General features: G+C 44.6%; 1 protein-coding gene across 1 annotated transcript; it reads left to right on the forward strand.

Annotated features, from left to right (window-relative positions):
• On the forward strand, nt 1–3,091 carry LOC105178192 (putative inactive receptor kinase At1g48480). Its single transcript, XM_011101604.3, has 2 exons — nt 1–1,574; nt 2,219–3,091. The coding sequence occupies exons 1-2, from the start codon at nt 272–274 to the stop codon at nt 2,848–2,850; spliced, it is 1,935 nt and encodes a 644-aa protein (XP_011099906.2). The 5' UTR covers nt 1–271; the 3' UTR covers nt 2,851–3,091.
• Nucleotides 3,092–3,474: the final 383 nt, after the last annotated feature.

Here is a 3,474-nt window from a genome sequence, read left to right on the forward strand (position 1 = left end):
GAATACAAGAACGCCCAATCCCCATTCCGACACCCACACTCTCCTCCTCTCTCTAACAGTGACAGTTCACGCTTCGCACATACTGTCTCTTCTCTCTTTCTCTCTCTCTCAACATGAAAAAACCAGAGTGAGAGATTCAGACAAGAAGAAAAGCAAACAACATGAAATCTACTCCTTAACTTCCTCAAACATCATAATACTCAAAGATTGCTTCAGAAAGTTCTCAGAATTTGTTTTGTGCGCTTTTTCATTCCCCACATTTTTCTTGAAAATGAGGCGATTCAGTATGCATCCCTTCCTCCTCTTCACCGCCGCCATTCTCCTCCTCCTCCTCCCCTCAGCCACGCCGGACATCGCCTCCGACCGCGCCGCTCTCCTGGGCCTCCGCTCGGCCGTGGGCGGCCGCGTACTCCTCTGGGACCTCTCTAGCCGGACTCCCTGCTCATGGCCCGGCATCATCTGCACCGCTGATAACTCATCGGTCGTGGAGCTCCATCTCCCCGGGATGGGACTGTCCGGGCAGCTGCCGCCCAACACCATCTCGAATATGACCAATCTCCAGACGCTCAGCCTCCGCTACAACGCGCTCTCTGGCCCGCTTCCGGCAGACATGTTTTCTTCTCTTACTTCTCTCCGCAATCTTTATTTACAACACAATTTCTTTAGTGGCCAAATTCCGGATTCGTTGTTATCTCTCACGTCCCTTGTGCGAGTAAATTTGGCAGAAAACAACTTCTCCGGCCCGATTTCGCCTGCCTTCAATAATTTGACCCGTTTAGGCACGCTTTATTTGCAGGGTAATCATTTCTCGGGTCCCATCCCTGACCTGAATTTGCCCGCTCTTGTTCAGTTCGATGTATCAAACAATAACCTTACTGGACAGATTCCCAACGGGCTTTCTGGAAAGCCCAAGAGTTCATTTGCTGGGAATTCACTCTGTGGTTCTCCACTTAGTTCTTGTGGCAACGAAAAACCCAAGAAGAAACTCTCCGGTGGGGCGATTGCCGGAATTATAATTGGTTCTGTGCTCGGGTTTCTCCTGATCTTATTGCTTCTGTTCTGTTTGTGTAGAGTATTAGCGGGAAAGAGATCGAGATCGAAAGATGAGGGTGTGGTTAAGGAGAGAGAACTTGAGATTCCACGAGAAAAGACGGTGGAATCCGGTGGAGAAAAGGATGTCACAAGCAGCAGCTTCGCTGCTGCAATGGGGACGAAGGAGAAAGAGAAGGGAGAGGGAAGTTTGTTGGGCGGTGGGAAAAAGGGGCTCGTGTTATTGGGAAAGCCAGGGTGGAATTTTGATCTGGAGGATCTGCTGAGGGCGTCGGCTGAGGTTTTGGGGAAGGGAACGTTTGGGACAGCCTACAAGGCAGTGCTGGAAAGCGGGTTGGCTGTGGCAGTAAAGAGGCTGAGGGATGTTAACATGGGGGAAAAGGAGTTCAGGGAAAAGATGGAAGAAATCGGGAGAATGGATCATGAGAATTTGGTGCCTTTGAGGGCTTATCACTATAATAGAGAGGAGAAGCTGCTTGTTTATGATTACTTGCCAATGGGGAGCTTGTCTGCTCTTTTACATGGTATGCATATTCTTGATTTGTTCTAATTTCTCATCGTTTTGGATTGATCGAATCAGTTCTTTGTTCTGGTATCATACTTGTAAATGATGCTAATCTTGGTTGCCTTTTATGCTCACATGTTGCATTGTGCTTTATCATGGAGTTTGATCTTCTGTCGTGTCTCATTCGCGAACTGTGAATGGCCTGTTATATTATGAAGTTTCTTCAATGTCTGAATTTTGGTTTTGGTGGCTATGGTTTTGATTATAGTTTCTCTTGCAACGCCGAATCTGATTTCAACTGATTCTACAGTTTGTATAATGTGCAATTAGAAATTTGTCAGGCAGCAGTGATCGTTTCTAACGGTCTAATGCCTTTGATGTTTCTATTTCTTATTCTCTGGTTTTATATACAATGTATCTGGTGACCTGTCTGAAAACTTTGTCTGACATTGGTATATAATAGAAAGACATCACAATAACATCACAATTCCAGTTGTTGTTGAAGTCTTGTTATATTGATGACAATGTTGTTTTCATATCATTGTTAGTTCACATTGTAGATGCAAGTGCACTTTTATTTTCTGTTAATGCATGCAAGTCTACTTGCCTTCTGTAATCTATCTATCTGTATACTAATCTCGGCATATCTTTCCCTTCATATAGGAAACAAGGGAGCTGGGAGGACGCCGTTAAACTGGGAGACGAGGGCTGCAATCGCTCTTGGTGCTGCCAAAGGAATTTCATACCTTCATTTACAAGGCTCTACTATTTCCCATGGCAACATCAAGTCATCGAACATTCTCCTCACTAAGTCATACGAGGCCCGTGTTTCCGACTTCGGTCTTGCTCAGCTTGCCGGCCCTGCCTCCACTCCCAACCGCGTAGCAGGCTATCGGGCACCGGAAGTAACAGATCCTCGAAAAGTCTCTCAGAAAGCGGATGTGTACAGTTTCGGAGTATTGCTGTTGGAATTGCTAACCGGTAAGGCTCCAACGCATTCATTGATGAACGAAGAAGGGGTTGATCTCCCAAGATGGGTCCAATCCGTGGTTCGAGAGGAGTGGACGGCTGAAGTTTTCGATCTCGAACTCCTTCGTTACCAGAATGTCGAGGAGGATATGGTTCAGCTCTTGCAGCTTGCAGTCGACTGCACTGCCCAATACCCTGACAAGCGCCCTTCTATGGTCGAGGTGGTTGGCAAAATCGAAGAGCTTTGTCGTTCGAGTTCGCAAGATTTGAGCGGCGATATTGTCGATGTCGACGACGAGCCGCATTCAGTCTCACCACAAACCTAGGAGTATCCTTCCAATTAGGTACTTTGAGTGGGTGGTTTTTACTTGTTTGTTCATTCTTGAAGTTCTTTGATTGCGAATCAACTGCCAATTTTTTTTTTTTTTTTCTTTTCCTTTTCTTCATGTAATCTTTTTTTCCCTCTTACATTCTCTTAGAAAAGAATTCAAATGTCATTCTTCTTGATTGTCTGAACTGTAAAATAACGTCAATTTATTCTTGTTGAGCTGGTGATCTTTTGTTATACATCTTTTCTGCCTTCCTAACAAAGCTAATTGCTCATCATACCACTCACAATTGTTTAAACTCTCTCTCTCTCTCTCTCTCTCTGTCACACACACACACACACAGAGTTTAATTTCATGTGATGCCAACTAACAACAATCTCATGTGATGTTATTCTGTTTGATTCGTTCAAAATTAAGTATATGTCATTTTCAGGCGTAATGTGTTTGATCTGCAGCCCTTTTCAGTTCTTGTTTTTCTGAAACGTCCAAAAGGAACTAAGTGATGGAACTCTTTTACCTTCTGTGGGGACATAACAGTACGACATTAAATCCCACAAGTTTGGATAACCCGTTTGATGCACCTAAATTTGCCCATTTGAATTTGAGTAGAGATTTGAAATG

Source organism: Sesamum indicum, linkage group LG9 (genome assembly GCF_026168435.1).
Source record: "Sesamum indicum cultivar Baizhima isolate 11 linkage group LG9, ASM2616843v1, whole genome shotgun sequence".
NCBI classification, from domain to species: Eukaryota; Viridiplantae; Streptophyta; class Magnoliopsida; order Lamiales; family Pedaliaceae; genus Sesamum; species Sesamum indicum.